General features: G+C 42.8%; 1 protein-coding gene across 1 annotated transcript in view; it reads left to right on the plus strand.

Moving 5' to 3' along the window:
- The window catches only part of LOC130404253 (piezo-type mechanosensitive ion channel component 1-like), a 99558-nt gene extending 96089 nt beyond the window's left edge, over window positions 1-3469 (plus strand). Inside the window, 6 exon segments of the mRNA XM_056608894.1 lie at window positions 235-275; window positions 278-356; window positions 975-1054; window positions 1834-2029; window positions 2158-2299; window positions 2945-3469. Of these exon segments, the coding sequence (XP_056464869.1) occupies window positions 235-275; window positions 278-356; window positions 975-1054; window positions 1834-2029; window positions 2158-2299; window positions 2945-3073 (667 nt within the window). The 3' untranslated portion in view covers window positions 3074-3469.
- Window positions 3470-17267: the final 13798 nt, after the last annotated feature.

A 17267-nucleotide genomic window follows, 5' to 3' on the forward strand; every position in this document is an offset into this window, starting at 1 on the left:
AGATATATATTGTTGTGCTAAATGCCCTAAATGTAAATGTACGTATTGTACATTGTGACCAAACCTAGGGTTAAGTAACATGGTGTGAGAAGTAATAAATAAAAATGGAAACTTGTAAAAATATATGTTTTATTTAACATTATCATTGATTTTTCCAAATTGGGAGTCATTTTAAAATAAGTTTGTTGAATGAAGAGACTTAACCCCTAATTTCTGTGTTTCTCCCTCCTACAGAGACTTGGGCAAAGGTGGGACTGTTGAACACTCGTTTGACAACACTCCATAAACCTGGAGCCAGGAAACCCAGTCAGAGCGGACCTGGCTTCACTACTGGTTGGCAACCGCACTGAGCCTGTGTAGGTCATCTTGGCAGAAATGTGTATGTATGTGCATGCAAACATGTTAGTATAACATGCTTGGAAAGCAAAAACAGCTGGTTGAACACATTTCTTAGATTAAACAGTTAACTTGACATCTTTGTTTGAATCTTTCTCTTCTGAGAATCCATAATTAGGAACATTTATTGGGCATATATTTTTAGCCTGGCATTTGCAGATGAATTGCACACAGCAATTATTCCAGAACCTCTCTGTAATTTTTTGGATTTCCCTGGACGTGGTTAACGGGTTAGACCAAAAGGCCTCTGGGCGATATTTCAGATCAACCAATCAGAGCAAATAAACAGGGGACGCAGCACTGAGTGAAGATTTTTTATTTTTATTTAAGTACCGTCATATTTATCCTTTCATTGTATTAATCCTGCCTCCAGATAGATAAAGGTGGAACTATAGTCGGTCCATCTTGTACCGGGCAGAACTCTTTTTGTGAGGGAGGGGAGGGGAGGGGAGCCAGAGCCTATCTGCACAGCAAATTATACATTGTGAGATTCGTCTGGTTTCCAGGCTTTATATTTCAGGGTTGCATTTTATTTCTGAATTCTGTGTCTGATGACCTTTCAATTTAAATCTTTCCAGGCGTATTCCTCATATGTTCCCCAATTACATCCGGGCCCCGAATGGCGCTGAGGCCAAGCCGGTGACCCAGCTCTATGAAGGTCAGAGTCATCCCTAATATCACATGTTCCTATTTACATCACAGGAACAACGTGCAGCAAAAGAATGAATGCATTCATTACCCCAAGTTAGTCTCAACTTGTAAGTCGCTTTGAATGTACTAGTGCAGTGCCTGTTGGGAATGGGCCGGTTGCCTCCCGTATCGCTGCTGATAGCTTTCTGGAGAGGCGCTCATTCAAACACCTACACTCGACCCCTTGGATTCCATCGAATTACAATTATTTAGTTAACTGAAGGATTTGCAGACAAACAGAAACTACGCTCATTATAGTAAGAGAAATATTAGAGTACTGTATCCAGAAGTAGAGTGCTATACTGAGGTTCAGACAGTGAGCCAGGGAGTGTGTGGGCATATTTAGTCGTCTGTCCAGAGCCATGAAGCCCAGCTCCGACTGCCGTGCAGCTGGCTGTTGTTTTTGTTCATTCATATTTATTCATATCGAACAACATCTCCAAATAAGTCAACATTACCCTTCATCTGTCCCCAACAGTAAACATGCCAAGTGGGCAGTAGATCAGACATACAGATATACAGATTAGGACATACCTACACCAATACATACATGATTACATGTTTATAGCTCTACTATTCAGATAAGATCAGATGTTCTCTATACATTCATTATGGGTATTATTAAACTTGAACATTCTTTGTTTATATCCGTTAATAAGTATGTGCAACACATTGACTTTGGATCATGAATGATCGTTCATCTGCTGCAGTGTTTTTCATAAAAGTAATTATTGATTTTCTTTTCAGGGGATGAGGATGGGTACCAGAATGTGACTCTGTCCCTAATGAGCGACAGGTCCTTAAACCGCAGTGGGACCCAGGAGTGGTGGGACATTGCCATCGATGACTGTAAACCTTCCACAGGCAGCTGTCGCGTGTTGCCCATGATCATATTTAATGACAAAGTCAGTCCGCCGAGCTTGGGTTTCCTTGCTGGATACGGGTAAAGTATACAAAATCTAATGTATACAGGTCACACAACAGACATACTCCACCACAAGAGGGGCAGTGCCATGTATTGAGGAACAGTAACTTATGTCTCTTCTATTCAAACCACTCCATTCCTTGCAGAATCATGGGTCTGTATGTGTCGGTGGTCCTGGTGATTGGAAAGTTTGTCCGCGGGTTCTTCAGTGAGATCTCCCACTCCATCATGTTTGAGGAACTTCCCTGTGTGGATCGCATCCTAAAGTTGTGCACTGACATATTCCTGGTGAGTGTATGCGCAAATAAAACCATACAAGACGCGCACTAAAACACACCGCAGTGCATTGATCTGCTGAATACTGAGATAACCTAAAATCCCCATCCAATTGAGACCCAACCCTAGATTGTATGTTAAAGATCCCATATCATGCTTCTTGCCATAATTGCATTTGAGGTTACTACAACAATAGGATTACATGCCTGTATTTTAGGAATACCCTGTTTTATTCTCACACTGTATTCAAACAAAACTACTTTCATCATCTTTCACAAACGTTCTGTTTTGTATCGTGCCGCTTTAAGGCCCCCCCTCCCGCGTAGCCCAGTCTGCTGTGATTGTTCAGCATGCCCACTCTGTTGCGATTTGAACGTGTGTCGGCAATTCAATACCCCGAGAAGTTGTAAACATCGCGGGTGGCCGGGAGGCGGGACTTCTACTCTTTAAGCACCGCCCTGCACAAGTGCACTGCACTTATTAAGGGGCGTTCTCGGTGGGCGCGAATACTCCCCTGGCTCCAGCTTAGATTTTTCTAGTTTAGCAGACGTAAAACATGTATACATGCGTCATATAACAGTCTAATGTCTAAAGCAAAGGGAAAAGTCGAAAAAGCATGATATCACCCCTTTAATGGTTGGTTGTATTTATGTCTAGGTCCGTGAGACAGGAGAACTGGAGCTGGAGGAGGAGCTCTACTCAAAACTCATCTTCCTGTACCGCTCCCCGGAGACCATGATCAAATGGACCAGAGACATGCAAGTCAGGGGTCGAAGAAGAAACTGACCCTTTAATTTAAAGAAGTATTTATGAAACAGTACAATGAATAGCAAAAAATGCAGTGCATTTACAACGGAATGTAAGCAGACATGACAGGACGTATGAATTATTTCCTAGATGACCTCTTGCAACCATCATTTGGACTCTTGTGGATTCTTGGTGTTTTTTTATTCATTTTCTATTTTTTTTATTCAGACTCAAATGAATAAGGGAACAAAAAATAAAAGCATAATAGACTAGCTGTGAACATGAAATGAGAATGGCGATTTTATCGTTAAAATAATAATGTTAATATTTTTATGGTTGATAAATTCCCCCTGAAAGGAGGACTTTATGAAGTGAAAACAATGCAAATAAATGAAATGCAACATTTGTCAGGTTGCTTATGTTTAACAAAGATATGAAGAAGATTGTCCTGGTTAGAATAACCATCAACAAAGGGGATACATTTATTGCAGATGTAGATATCTTGTATAGATATGGATACCAAACGATTCGGATACTTTAATAATTTTCAATGTGAAACGCCCACTAATAATAATAATACATTTTATTTGTAAAGCACTGTTCATAAAATAATCTCAAAGTGCTACAGAAACCGAAAAAATAATATAACAAAACACTAAGGGCAATAACAAATTAAAATCCAGCGATAAAATACATTAATAAAAAATAGCTAAAAGAGGAGTTGATGTGCAGATTTAATTTTGAAAAATCGAAGGACAACTTAAGAACGCCTGCTTGAACAAAAAGGTTTTTAGCTCTTTTTAAAAGTGTCCACAGACTGGGGTTTTCGCAGATGTTCAGGGAGGGAGTTCCAGATGTGAGGGTCAGCGGAGCAGAAGGCTCGGTCTCCCATGGTGCGAAGTCTTGTGCGGGGCTGATGGAGGTTTGTGCTTTGGGACCGGAGGTTACGGGTGAATGAGTGAGGTGTAAGGAGGTCTTTGAGGTATTGCAGGGCGTTGCTGTAGATTCAAAGGTGGGTGATGAGGGAGATCTTGTATTGAATACTTGAGGTTCTGGGGAGCCTGTGGAGGTTCTGAAGAAAGGGGGTGATGTGGTCTTATCTGCGGGTTTTCATCAGAGTTCGGGCAGCGCAGTTCTGAATGAATTAAAGTTTCTGAAGGTGTTTACTAGGTATAACGATGAGCAGGCTGTTACAATATTCAAGCCTGGAGGAGATTAAGGCGTGGACGAGTTTCTCTGAGTCAGAGAAAGTGAGGGGCGGAGTTTAGAAATGTTCTTGATATGGAAAAAGCAGGTTTTTACAGATGTTTGATGTGGTTTGCAAAGGTCAGTTGTGGGTCCAGCTTCACAACGAGGTTGGTAACTGTGGTTAAAAGGGGGATGTCTTGACCGGAGAAGGAGATTTGTGGTTATGGGTGATGACTGGACCTGATGAGGGGTGCCAATTTGTATGGTTTCAGTTTTAGAGCTGTTCAGCTGGAGGAAGTTGTGACTCATCCACGCCCTAATCTCCTCCAGTTAGTTGGAGAGGGCTAGAAAAGATGGTAAACAAAACTAAACATTGTTATGGCTGGAACTGGTATATTAAAACAGCTAAATAATAACCAGCAATCCTTTTCCAAGTAAAGGAAAAATGGATAAAATAAATACTATGCTTTCAAATTAAATTAACAGAACCACCACGCGTGGAAGGGGCTGGACAGTTGACCATGAAATCAGCAAGTCCTGCAGCGCGCATTCAGCCATGTGATTGGACAGAATCTCCTCAAACGTTGGTAGATTGGGTAAAGCATAGCAACCTAATCTGATAGAATATTGTTATGTGGCTCAGAAGCCACAGCTGTTTGTGTCTTCCAGTTTATAATGCCCGGTGGAAGGAAACAAAGGTACAGGTTATCCATCAGGGATCTGGTCTGACCGGGCCTTCAGTAAGTGTGATTAACCGCAACAAGCCGTTTTGAAAATCAGCCTCTTCTGACATCACAAGTGGGCATGTCCAAATAGATGTACGACGGATAGATGAGCAACATTTGCTACAGTCCACTGGGTAGGCTGGTAGACTGATCTATCCAGCACATATCTAGGTGGACACGCCTAGATGTGTCAACTCGAAAAAACAACTTGGACGATTTTAAAACCTCTTCTGACATCAGAAGTGGGCGTGTCCACCTAGATATGTGCTGGATAGATCAGTCTACCAGCCTACCCATTGGACTGTAGCCAATGTTGCTCATCTATCCGTCATACTTCTAGGTGGACACGCCCACTTGTAATGTCAGAAGAGGCTGATTTTCAAAACGGCTTGTAACGGCTAATCACTCACACCTGGTGGTATAATATATCACCTTTAATTAAATTAAATGAACAGAACATTTTGTTGTACATGATAATGACAAACTAAAGACACCCTTTAACTTTATTTTGAAGTGTTGATGCATCAATAAAGTGAAAGTAAGACAGAAACGAGTTTAAGAATACGTCATATTCTTAATCCTTTAAGAATACTTAAATCAACAACAAGTGGTCGTAGACCTACAAGAAGTGATGCAAACACACCATTCACAGGGACACAGAATGACTTAGGAGTGAGATAAAGACGTCTGATCTCTTGTATATGAATCAGGGCATTAAGGTTTACTAGAATACGAGAGATATACATCCAACCCCACCGGAAGTTATGTAATTAATAGGTGACCTAGGCATCAAAGACACTTGGGAGTGAGCCAGAAACTTGGGGTCAATTTTATATGAAAGAAGGCCTCAAGGACAAGTATGTTTATAAATGTGGGGGCTGTATCCTAGAAGGTTGTAAAAAGCCTCAGATAATGCTGTATCTCATGACCTCTCACCCTTTGGCCCAACTCTGGGATTCTGAGACTTCATTCTTTTCACAGCTCTCAGCTTACCATTCCTAGAACAGCTCCTTCTCCTTGCTTTCATATACAAAAATTACTTTAAAAGACTGAAACTCTCTAAACCTGTATTGAGTCGGTTCAGAGTGTGGTCCAGCAAAGCATGTGAGCGACTTTGCGCCTGGTTGGATAGGGCAGGCTGTAACCAGGACTTCGAGTGGGCGGGGCAAGAGGCTGGAAACAACATGGATGAATACACAGATACTGTGTCATTGTTCATTGGCTTCTACGAGGAGGTTTGTGTCCTCTTCTGCTCCTGGAAGTCTTACCACAATGACAAGCCCTGGTTCTCACCCCAACTCAAGCGGCTGAGGTGGGAAGGAGGCAGCCAAGTGTGGCTGGGACAGTGACCTGTTCAGGCAGGCCAAGTACCGGTTTGGCAAAGCGGTGAAGGAGGCGAAACATCACTATGCGGAGAGACTGCAGCAGCAGCAGCTGTCGGAGGGGATCCCTCCTCTGTCTGGAAAGGCCTCAAGAAGATCACCAATTACAGAACTAAGTCCCCATCGCCAGCCTCCCCCTCGCCCCTTCCCTCCACTCCCCTAGGTCACAACCACCCTTGCTGCCCCATGCTACTCCTCCCCCGCCCCCTCCCCCACCTCTCCTTCCCCTCCCCTTTTCCCCTCTCTGTGACACTCTGTCACAGAGAGGCTGGTGAAGCGTCTGTTCAAGAGTCAGAATCGCCGGTAGGCGGCCGGCCTGGATTCTGTCTCTTCCTCCGCCCTGAAGCACTGTGCCAACCAGTTGGCCCCGGTATTTACCTACATCTTTAACACCTCACTGAAGCTGTGTCACGTCCCGGCATGCTTTAAGGCTTTAATCATCAACCCCATCCCCAAGAAGGCCAAGGTCACAGGCCTGAATGACTAGATTAGATTAGATTAGATTAGATACACTTTAATGTCTGTTTACACAGAAATTTGTCTTGCATTACACATCTCTTCAATCCTCATAGCAAGACATAAAACACACATAAAAAAATTTACACAACATTTAAGAGCCCAAGTGTCCATACACACAGATAAGTCCATAAGAGTCAGGGGTCTCACAGTCCAATAAATTAAAGGCCATAGATGTCTCTGGGGTGTGTAAAGTGATATTGGGAGTGCGTAGTGTGTTTGCATGTGAGATGTATGTGGAGTCTACTTTACTCTTCTGTTAGTTGGGCAATGATACGGAATGAGGGAGAAAAGAGTGTTTGCATTTGTTTCTCCTGCAGCTAGGCATTCTAAGGCCGTGTTCACATCTAGCGTTTTTTTTTATCTGCCAGCGCTTGTTTTACATTATATTCCTATGGAGCAGAGAATTTTGGAAAAAGTCACGGCTGCTTTTTTAAACACCTCTCCCAGCGTTTTTTTTGCCATACGGAGCGTTGAAAAAAGTTCAACTTTCAGGAAGAAAGCGGCCGACGTCAGGCGTCTTTTTGGCAACTGACCAATCACAAGCAGAACATTGACACTTCGTCGTGAAGGAAACTCTCAACTGTCAAAACAAGAAACAATGGCGGACAAATCACTCGGGAAAGTGGAGCGATTAATAGTTTTTACAGAACATGTCGAGATCTACGACATGTCTAATGGGCTCTAACCTGGATACGTAGCAGACGAGTAATGTCGGGTCTAGAATGGGTTTGTTGCTAGGCGATAGAAAAAAAGCCCTCGGCGCAATTAGGACAAAAGATTTTTGCTCTCCCAATTGGACCAATCTCTTCACACTCTCATAGTAGAGAGGTAGTGGTGCTCCACTGCTCGTTGTGAGCAGGGGGAGAGTGTCTTGTTAACTCTGACCAGCTGTTGCCTACGGATGAGGGAAGAGTGGCACCAATGAATAAGGTATGGATTAATGTCCAACTGTTGCATTTAGGAGAGAAGTAAATCCAGTTTGATGGTATTGAAAGCAGAGGAGTGGTCAATAAACAATACTGTAGCATATGGTTTGTGTTTTGGTAAGTCCAGGTATTTTAGGACAAGGTGTGTAAGGGTAGCGGCGTCATCTTCGGTGTTGTGGCCGCACTCATCTCATCTTCATCCGCTTATCCGGGTCGGGTCGCGGGGGGAGCAGCTCAAGCAAAAGTGGCCGCACTTATAGGCAAATTGATATTGGTCCAGTTTACTCTGCACTGACGTGGAGAGCAAGGGGCAGATGATTCTTTCCAGTCACTTCATCAATATAGAGGACAGAGCCAGGTCGGAAATCATTGCACTCCTTTGGGCATGTTTTCTTTGGAAGCGGGATCACATGTGAGGTTTTCCAGGCAGTGGGGACAGTGTTGTGTCCAATGACTGTTGGACACAACAATATGGGCTGCCACACATGGGCAAGCTCTTCACTGTTTGTCTTCAGGAGAGACGCTGTGATGTTATCAGTATCAGGACCCGTAGAATGGCTTTCAGCCAGGACTCTGCTGCTTTCGGTTCAGTCTCTTCCATCCACATAACAGTTCAGAGTAACAAACAACAAACAAAACACGTAGGATTGTCAGAGCAGGTATGCGCGGAGCAGCGCCATTCTTTATTGTTTGCTATATGATGTTACTACAGACCCGTCGCCCTGACCTCTGTTTTCATGAAGGTGCTGGAGCACCTTACCCTGGCCCCCCTGAAGTACATTACAGATCCTGTACTGGACCCCCTGCAGTTCGCGTACAGAGCCAACAGATCCACGGGCGACGAGGTGAAAATGGCTCTGAACTGTGTTCAGAGCCACAGAGCTGTGGTCAGGCCTGGGCCCGCCCTGAATGACAGCTGGGACGCCCAATAAGAAAATATATACTACTCTGTATAGTTAAACATGGATATTAGTACTGTTACGTATTTGTTGTATTTTATCTATAGAATGTAAAAATAGTAAAATTATAAGAAAAAATATTAGTGAAACAGTTGTTATGAAGGGCTTGTGTTGTTTACTTGGCATCCCTGCCATGTTTTTCATGGCACTCCACATTTTCCTAGAGTCATTAGCCTGGATAGTTCCTCTAGATGTTTTTTGTGTGTCCTTTGCCTTCCTTACTTCCCTCTGAGTTCTTTATCTTTCCTCAAGTAACACACCCAGATACGTATATGTATTGGTGATGACAAGATTTTGATTTGAGAAGATGATGGGACTGGTAAAGGACAGATGCTTTCTGGATGAGTGGAAATACATGCATTTAGTTTTTGTAACATTAATGGTTAAGTGATTGTCAATTAACCGTTTATGCAAAGATTGAAGATCAGATGATAGTTTGGAGTTTATGGTATCATGGTTTGAGTCGGACAGAAAGAGCACGGCGTCATCAGCATACATTAGGCATTTAGAGTAGTTACACACTTGCGGGAGATCGTTAATGTATAAAAGAAAAAGCAAAGGCCCAAGGATACTTCCTTGTGGAACACCCATGTCACACCCTAATTGCTGAGATGTTGCATGGTCAATTTTGACAACTTGTGATCTGTCTGTTAAACAATAGGAAATCATATCTAGAACAGAGGGTGATAGGTTAAAAGAGTGAAGTTTGGATAATAAAATCAGGTGGTCTACTGTGTCAAACGCTTTACTAAAATCAATAAAATTGCTCCAGTGGTGTGTCTTCTATTTATAGAGTTCCGAATTTCCTCAGTGAAGAGTAGTAGAGCTGACGTAGTGGACCGCTTTGCACGGAAACCATGTTGGCAGTCACTTAGCCTGTTGTTGCTTTCAAGATAGAAGCTTATGTTGCATTGGTCAATGCAACACAATGTAGCACTATTGCCATCTGGCGTACGGTAACGTTTGTTAGCAGTGTCAAGGTATAATTTTGTATTCATTTTGCTCTTTCATGGCTAAACAAGTTGCACTCGCTCAGTTTTTTTGAAAACCATGTTTTGAGAACAATAATGATGCTAACCGGCAAGCAGATCTGCCTATACACACTCCCTTGTCTAATCAACGATTACTGCCACCCTTGATTGCACCGTCGGATCTGTCAGCTCTTGGGGAACCTGCCTCCCAACCTCATCAACAAGTATTCCCGAAAACCATAATTTATGGGAAATATCGATTTGGTATGAAAGGTTCTGTCGAAAGACAAGATTTTTGAATAGCATGTAGGCATTTTACTGAACGGCACACTGAGATTACTTTTACTAAAGGTTTCAAAACTAGAAACTTATCTGACAGGGCTGGTTTCCCGAAACCTTCTTAACGCTACGTCATTCGTAACCTTCCCGAAACGTTCTTTGCTACGAAACTCTTACATACATCGTCCGTTGGTAAGATTGGTCTGAAGCACTGGTAGAACCTTCTTAGCTCTACCATAGTGATGGTTCAGCTTCTGACGCTAGTCGTCGCCAGTGTTGTGTTTCACCAATGGGTTTAAGTCATTCATGAAGAAAATAATTGCTGGAAACACACAAGCACAAAATAAAAAGATAGACATGCAGGAGAGTACGGTGGCGCTGAGCATTCCCCAAATAAAAAAGTTTCACAGCTAATGTAGCCGTTACAACACTCAGGATCTCGTAATTAAGAGATAATATCTCGTAATTAAGAGATAATATCTCGTAATTACGAGATCCTGAGTGTTACGAGAGTAGCGTAGGCCTTTGTGTGCGCAAGAATGGCAGTGCGTGTGTGAGTGATGTCAGCTAGTGAGTGTTCGAGCGAGGCAAGCGAGCGTTAGCGTGTGTCAGTTTAGTGTCGGTGGCCGCTTTATTCCGACTTATAAGCAGCAGAGCCACTGCCGGTCAAAGTGAAGGGTGTTACCCCTGAGAAAACAACGGCCCTGGAGGGAACGTCTCTCCTGTGCTTCTCGACTACGGAAGCCGACAGCAGGAAAGGTGTACAGTAGGATAGACCCGCCCGGTTTCCCGATTACATCGAACCTGAGGGGTATTCCACAAAGCCGGTTTTATCACATAACCGGGTAAGTTACCCCAGGGTTTGCGGTAACCCTAGGTTTTCCGTTCCAAAAGGATCACGGTATGTTAGTTTCTATAGAAACATATGCTCTGAATCAAACCTGGTTGGACCAGGTTTTGCGCAGGTTAAGTTTGAAACATAACCCGGTTTTGGGTATTTCAACCGGCGTTCACAGCAGATTTCATTTGTTCACAATGGCATGCCCTTTTGATGAGAGACTGCTGATATCGGAACGCAAATTATACGTGCAATCCACCGGGAGCGATTGATAACCACGGCTCGACATCTTGGCATATCGGATGACTTTTTGCTGGAGTGGAGAGATATAGATTCTCGCGCAAATCTTTTATATTTAAATAGCCTTACATAGCCAACACTACCAATCGAGGACCTGGCTCATGGCCAAATGGTAGTTTTATCTAGGCTATAATGTTGGAGATGCTGAGCACACGTCGTTTCAGATGACCCATCCAAGATTTGTATCGGCCTCCTATCATACAAAGAGCATATGTCTGAGTACTACGCCGAGAGGCATTTACAACATAAAGTATAAAATAGTCCTAACGGACTTGCATCCACTGGAGAATGTTCTATCGTAGCCGGCGGCTTCATTACAAGCACTGATCCATCTTGATCTGTGAAGTTGATGAATTGTCACTTTTAGGTTTTCTACCCAGTTACCAAAAAAGAAACATTTGGAATAGTATGCGCTGTGGCAAGCACACTGTTTGCATGTGTTACTTTGGAGGCAAAAAAAATCTAAAATACAAGAAAACACAAAACCTACATTCAACCAGTGGGGTATGGCCCCTGACTCTCTGAGGTGGTAGGTACCTCAAGGTACCCCCTCCATGCCAGGGCGCCCTGAATATATGTTTATTAACCGCTCCTCCACCGGGGTCATGACAATTTGAGGGCCAGATCCAGTCTGCCGACTGTCGGCCTTTTCACGATTGGCTTAAAAAAATGGCTTATTTAAATTTATACCAATACGATGGTGGGAAAAGCTTACCAGTTTGTACGTTTTTTATACTTCATTTTATACTTGATCCTCTGACCGCTTGGAAGCAATTGGAGTAGGCTATATATTTTTTTAGAAGAAAGGGGTTATGTGGTAGGATCTTTAAGAATGCTTAACTGGGATATTTATACATGCTTTTGACGTGTAACTAACGCATTTACGCGGTCAGCGATCCGCTGCCAGGCTTTGGTTCTCCGGGTTGCAGAGGCTTTAGCGTTCCCTTTTCTTGTGATAATGTCCTTCTCCTCGTCATAGCTCTCCAGGAAACCTGAGTTCCATTTCATTGAATAAGCGGCCCGTTTCGCCATATCAATCAGGGTTTCCATGATCCATACATCACGTCTTTTTAGTTTTGGCGTGGACGCGCCCAACCCCGAGTTGATTGAACTAATGCATAACCGCTGCTGTGGAACCGAAAACTCTGGTTGGTCGGCACAGGTCAATCAACCTGAGTTGAGCGTTAAATCAGTGTTTGTTAAACCTCCGTTCGTGGACACCCCTCTGGTCTAAGAAATCCGTGATATTATATATATATATATATATACACAATACTGTTTGGGAGCGTTTCTCAAACTTTTTACTGCTTTACAGAACGAAACGAGAGAGAGAGAGAGAGAGAGAGAGAGAGAGAGAGAGAGAGAGAGAGAGAGAGGAGAGAGAGAGAGAGAGAGAGAGAGAGAGAGAGAGAGAGGAAGGAGAGAGAGAGAGAGAGAGAGAGAGAGAGAGAGCGCTTCAGCAGGGGTGTGCGCAGAGAGTAGCAAAAAAGGGAAGCATGCAAAAAAGGGTCAATGCTTTGTATTATGGATACTCCAAGTTTTGTAGCAGATCATATTGATATATATTTATTTTGTTGCTTCGAGGAGGTCTGGTGGTCTCCGTATATAATAAATAAATAAATATATTTACGGATCAGTAGCGTCATTAACTTGCATTGGCTCAAAATCCGTGGCCGCATCACGGAAATTCTTGTTTCCTGTGAGACCAGGTTGCCAATGTTTAGACTAACACTCCTTACGTCGTTCGTAAATGGCGCTGTCCAGAGAGAACGTGCTGAAATGGATTGCTCAGAGATCGAGTTTCCACTTCATGCGCATTACATCGTAAGTTACCGGACTACTTACGGAGTGATAAGAAAGACGTGAATCAGGCAAAAAAAATCCACTTTCCTTGACAGCGGTCTAGTTCGGTGTGCATAAAAGTACAGACGGACCAATTGCGAACGACTGCAACTGCTGATGCCATCTCTCTAAGCTAAAAAGCAGCCGCATCCACCCCAAACCAAGCGGAATAAGGGTATAGGCCTACATGTCGATTATAGCGGACTACATCACCTCTTCTATTCCGCATGAAATTATACTAAATCATATATTAGCCTACATATGATTTATTCCGATTGAGCTGTTCTTCCACTTCTAATCTGATCAGAAGTATCCATGTAAACGCGGCTAGTGTCAAGGCATGCACAATTCTGCAAGCAATTTTTGAAATTTGCAAATTGACAAACAATTAGGCTCTGAGTGGCTTAAAAGTAGCTCCCGGCCTGTCCTGGGAGGTCCTCAAAGCTGGGGATGTCCTCGCAGATGGGGATGGAGAGCACCTGGCCTGAGATGTAATGGCAGGGATGGGGATCGCCTGGCCTGAGAGCGTCCAGCATCACCTCTTCTAAGGTTTATGCCTCCCGAGATCCAATCACAGGAGATCTCAGCTATAATCGCGAGCGCCTTTTCCTCCATCTGTGTTAATTTTTGAAGCCGGTCTCTTCAATTTTTTTTTCATTTATTAAACAAATCAAAATGAACCAAACTGTCTTCTAAATTAACGAAATTATACTTGGAAACGAATAAACCATTACAAGAAACGAGTGAACGTAATAAGTCTGTCGAAAGACTTTTTTCAACCCGCTCTTTCCTTCTTTTTGGCATTTAGTTTTCACCTGACAAACACACCTGGCCAGGTGATGCTATGTTCGCCCATGGTTAACTAAATGTTTAGGCCTACTAGAAGGATTTTGAGCAATTTTTTATTCACAAAGACTGCAATATTTTTGAGAACAATGTCATGCGCATGAAATGGAAACTCGATCTCTGAGCAATCGATTTCAGTACATTCTTTCTGGACAGAGACGTTTACGAACGCCGTAAGGAGTGTTTCCTAAGAAGACTCCTAAGAGACCGTTCGGGATCCACGCCTATAGAGGTAAACAACATTAATAAGTCTAAACGTAGGAGTCTTCATTGCGCGCTAAGAGAGAACTCGCTTGAGAGCATCAATGGTGACTGAACCCTTGAACAATTTTATCATGTTTTCTTTCGAAAGAGAACTGACAGAAAGACTCAGATTTCATTGCTCATAGGAAAATCTCAGCCCTACCCCTGCTGTTGCACGTTCACGCGCCGTGGAGCCATGTCCGAAACCCATTTAAAGGTAGGGTAAGGGGTAAGGGGGAGGGCTAACATCCCTCAAAATTTAGATTTTCGATGGGCACACTCAAAGAAACTGAGAACGCTCCAATTGTGACTTGCGCCCACAATACCTTGCGAGAAAATGGCAAGATGGCGGGCGAAAAGATGCGACAGGATTGAAAACCCCAAATGTAAGTGTTTTCTACGTTAATAATCAGGCTGGGGGCTCCGCGGCAGCCCGACTGCAGGCTCCGCAGCCCGGCCGTGGACCGGGGTCCGGTGGCCCGCAGTCGGGCGGCCTGCGGTCGGGCTGCCCGCGGTTGGGGAGCTGCCGGGCTCATGCCGTATGATATCCATATGTACCATGTTCTAGGGACTACAGGTTGAAGAAAAGCTTTAACCCCCTGCCAAGTAATAATTTGTTTTAAAAATGCTTATTAGCATGGAGAATGGTGGCTCAATGTGATGTCGTTTATTTTTATAAACCAGTGTATTTTTTCATTTATTTTGGTAGAAATATATATCAATCTATGTCAGTTATTATATATTGTACATAACATGTGGCCATATAACCCAGTTCTACCATATAATTCCTTCTTATTTGTTATTTGTTATGTTTTCTTGCAGGAAATCATTGAGGCCGCTGCCATCAGAGCCCATCGCTCCACCATCTCAAGCACCTCTTCTGCATTGGTAGCCCTAAAACCCCCAGGAAGATAGAAAGATTAACCATCCACTGACGGTTTAAAACCGACCAAGTTATTGATCAAATGTGATGGTTGATGCCTTTTTGTAATGTCCAATATTAGTTCCATTATATCACTGGTTCTTGATGTATAATATTTATTAGGGTGTGCATCTCTCCTTTATAGGATAATCCGAAACGTATCTAGATACATCTGCTACAATACGATTCAGGGACAATACATTTTAATATGGAACGATTCGATTCAATATTCTAATGATCCGGTGCGATTTGATGAGATATTAATTAATCTGATAGATACAGTTAATATTCATTTAACTTTAACTCATACATTTCGATTAATTAAAGTAAGCCTTCTATAAAACTTTCAGTATAATGATCCTCCAACGTTCAGCTTCAGCAGTGTAGCGGAGCATTTCAGCTTCAGCAGACGTTAGCAGTATGACTTCAAAACCCTTCAACTCATTCATACTTCATTCTACAGACTTCATTCTACATTCAAAATGTTCAGCAGATTTCTTAGATTCAGTGAAATGATTCTTCAACGTTCAGCTTCAGTAGTGTAGAGGAGCATTTCAGCGTCAGCATTCACACCGCAATACCTTCAGGGATCGCAATTCTAGTTTAGTTTTAAACCCACTTATATATTCAGTTGGTCTCATGACTTTCGTTGAGCACTTCTTTCAGCTTGATGACTCCACCTGCTCTAGCCCAAGGTGGCTATCACAAAAGCTGACCATATTAGACCTCGTTGAGCCTAACAACAAGGTCTATGAAGAACAACAATGTTGTTCTTCATAAGTTTTATTCTTTCTTTATTCTCTACAAATTTTGTAGACTCTAACTTTAGACTTTAAAATATTCAGAATAGCTTGGAATCAGTTTTAGTTTCATACTGGCTTCGTTTTCAGTTGTTCTCATTGATTTACGTTGACGTTGGAGGTGAGGATGTTCAGCAGTGTTGCCAGATTGTGCTGTTTTTCCCGCTCTATTGGGCTACTTTTAATCACGCACCAGCTCACTATTCTCTGAAAGACACACACAGGCAGGCACACACACACACACACACACACACACACACACACACACACACACACCACACACACACACACACACACACACACACACACACACATACACACATACACACACACACACATCAGCAGTGCAGGGCAATACATTGGACCTTTCAAATTCTTCAGCTCAATTCATTTTACATTTCTGCATTTTTAGCAATGCTTGGCGCATTTCATTCAGCAGTCACTTTATTTGTTTCCAACCATTTACATTTTCTTAAATGGTGTGCATGTTTACATTGTTTACTCCATTTAGACTTTTGAACTTTTGTTCAAATCCCTTACTTGATTTAAGCCATTTAACGTTTCATTATGTCTTAATCTATGTGGCTGTATTAAAAAATATTTTCAACCTCACTTTGCACTACCGCACTCACCACATTTTTTGCAGGAACAGCATTTTCTAGTTAACCTTATTAGCTTAGAGTAATGCATGCTGCAGCACTCAGCTATTTTTCCTCCTGGGACCTAACTGCCTCCACAATGTTTCACCTAGAGCAGTGGTTCTCAACCTTTTTTGAGAAAACGCCCCCCTGACCTTACCCTGATCCTCTGGCGCCCCCCCCAATAAAAAAATTAAATAACTAACAACCCCACTCACACTCGTGTTATATATTGCTTAAAGTTGTCAGTGCATCGTTTTTCATTGATTTTGCGTTGGTCACTAATAGCAATGAATGCCCTCTGAGTCGGTTTTGGTGCAAAAAATATAAAAATATTCATGAATATTCATGACATGCAATAAAGAGAGAGAGAGAGAGAGAGAGAGAGAGAGAGAGAGAGAGAGAGAGAGAGAGGAGAGAGAGAGAGAGAGAGAGAGAGAGAGAGAGAGAGAGAGAGAGAGAGAGCGAGAGAGAGAGAGAGAGAGAGAGAGAGAGAGAGAGAGAGAGAGATAGAGAGAGAGAAGAGAGAGAGAGAGTGAGTTGAGGAAGAAATGGTTGGATTGAACGATTCATTCACTGTGACCGCGGTGCGGGCACTCCCGCGACCGCGGTGCGGGCACTCCCGCGACTCCCGGCCGCTGTCACGTTAAAATTGTACCGGGGGCGAAAATTTAGCGGCCTACGTCATCGTTTGTTTACATCCTGACAACCTGCCCGGCAACAGACGACACGATGCAGAAAACATGTTTCAACGACGAAATAACATAATACAGATAGCGGATCGCTATCTGTATTATGATAGATAGCGATAACACTTTTTACTTATATTTGTATTGTATTTAATTGTTAATCGAA

The sequence above is a fragment of the Gadus chalcogrammus genome, chromosome 15 (assembly GCF_026213295.1).
Source record: "Gadus chalcogrammus isolate NIFS_2021 chromosome 15, NIFS_Gcha_1.0, whole genome shotgun sequence".
Taxonomy (NCBI): domain Eukaryota; kingdom Metazoa; phylum Chordata; class Actinopteri; order Gadiformes; family Gadidae; genus Gadus; species Gadus chalcogrammus.